The following is a 1,607-nucleotide window of genomic DNA, read 5'->3' on the forward strand; positions in this document are numbered from 1 at the left end:
GTTCTTGAGCTACAACCCTACCACTTTGATTATTGGATGATCGCTGTGGCAAAGTGGCAACCGAAGAGGTCTTTGACTTATCCCTCGGAGATTCCTTTTTGGGTGAGGGTCTTGGGTGTTTCTAAAGAATTCAGAACGATACCCACCTTCGAGAGCATATGAGATGCTATTGGAAGGGTGGTAGAGGTTGACCTGGAGTTGATGCGTGTTTTGGTGGTAGTAGACGCTTTCAAGGAATTGTGTTTTGAAACTTCAGTAGACTTCACGGGAGGGGAATTCTATGAGGGAGAGGAGGTGCCTATTCTACTAAGGTATGAGAAGCTTTTTGGATATTGTGAGACATGCGGTAGTCTCTGCCACCATGAGGCTAAGTGTCCTTTGATGAAGGGCTTCAAACATCATTCTGAGAGGAAAGTAGAAGGTAGCGAAGGCAATGGGGGTTGGCATGAGGGGAACAAACATGACGATAAGGCTAGAAGCTATAAAGGTGTGTTACTCAACGGGAATGGAGCTCGGCAAAACCGTGAAAGAGACACAAGAGAGTACTACGGTAAGGGAAAAGGAAAAATGGTGGAGGACACTGACTCAAAGTGGGTGAGAGTTGCTGATAGAAGCAATAGGAAGAATGTTGGTGCTAAGGGAAATAACAGAGGAAGAGTGGAGGAGGAGAGGTACAAATCGTCGAGACGGGAAGACACTAAGCAGATTGAGCAGGAGAGGAACAAGACAGTGTCTCCAAGACACATGAATGCTCAACAACAGCTGCACGAGGAGGCACAAGAAGAAGGTGAGATCAGAAATGAGGTGGAAGTTAACGGCTTACCTCCATCTGAGGGGTTTAAAGAGGCGCTAGCTAGGACGCAGGCAGTGGGGCAAGAGGTAGTTTCGGATCCCATAGATACGGAGAAGGGGCTCAAGCAGTTACATGGCCTAGTGGAAGGTCAGTTGAAGATAGGGGAGGATGAGGTGATGGATTGGGATGACCTGGAAGCAGTAGATGATTTACCAGAACCTACTGCGGAGGAATTGGCAGCGACGACCTTGGAGCTGGAGGAGCATGCGGGTAGTGAAGACACGGAGGCACAAACCGTGACTGAGGAGGCGACAGAGCAGAAGTTTGAAGAGGAAGCTATGCAAAACGTGACTAAGAAGAGACTGTTCAAGTCAACTCTCAGTACTGCGGCGAGTTCAAAGATGAGAAACGCCAAGGCATTAGCCTCCCCTCGCAAGCGAGCTCCGGTAAGAGCAGGATCTCGTCAGGGAGAAAACAGGCATCAGCAGGAGAGTAAGATTGCTTCAAATCTGCTCGCTGTCCATCAAAAACCATAGGTTCCATGATTCAAGCTCTTTTTCTTCAGAAGCAAAAAAAACAGGAATGGGTTCTTGTTTTGGGTTGTTGTTTTCATTTATTAATAAGCTCTATGAGCATTTGTTTTTCTTTTGGGTGCAATGGTTTATTTGTTGCTGGTTTGGTTGTTGTAGTTCCATGTTTAGTGGGCAATTTTGTTCAATTTAAGCAATGGAATGTTTCGGGTGTTTTGAGGTTTAATCATGGCGAGTGTGCGTGTGTTGGCCTGGTAGGATTAATTGACTATTATTTGGAAATA

The 1,607-nt window shown here is 46.3% G+C and overlaps 1 protein-coding gene across 1 annotated transcript; it reads left to right on the forward strand.

Annotated features, from left to right (window-relative positions):
• Window positions 1-201: 201 nt before the first annotated feature.
• On the forward strand, window positions 202-1,329 carry LOC108815737 (uncharacterized). The gene has a single exon (XM_018588245.1). It carries the CDS (start codon window positions 202-204, stop codon window positions 1,327-1,329), a length of 1,128 nt encoding a protein of 375 aa, XP_018443747.1.
• Window positions 1,330-1,607: the final 278 nt, after the last annotated feature.

Source organism: Raphanus sativus, chromosome 7, assembly GCF_000801105.2.
Source record: "Raphanus sativus cultivar WK10039 chromosome 7, ASM80110v3, whole genome shotgun sequence".
Classification (NCBI taxonomy): Eukaryota; Viridiplantae; Streptophyta; class Magnoliopsida; order Brassicales; family Brassicaceae; genus Raphanus; species Raphanus sativus.

What these genes read in the sequence shown, in the direction of transcription:
- LOC108815737 (XM_018588245.1), top strand. Translation starts at nt 202, where the DNA reads ATGCGTGTTTTGGTGGTAGTAGACGCTTTCAAGGAATTGTGTTTTGAA.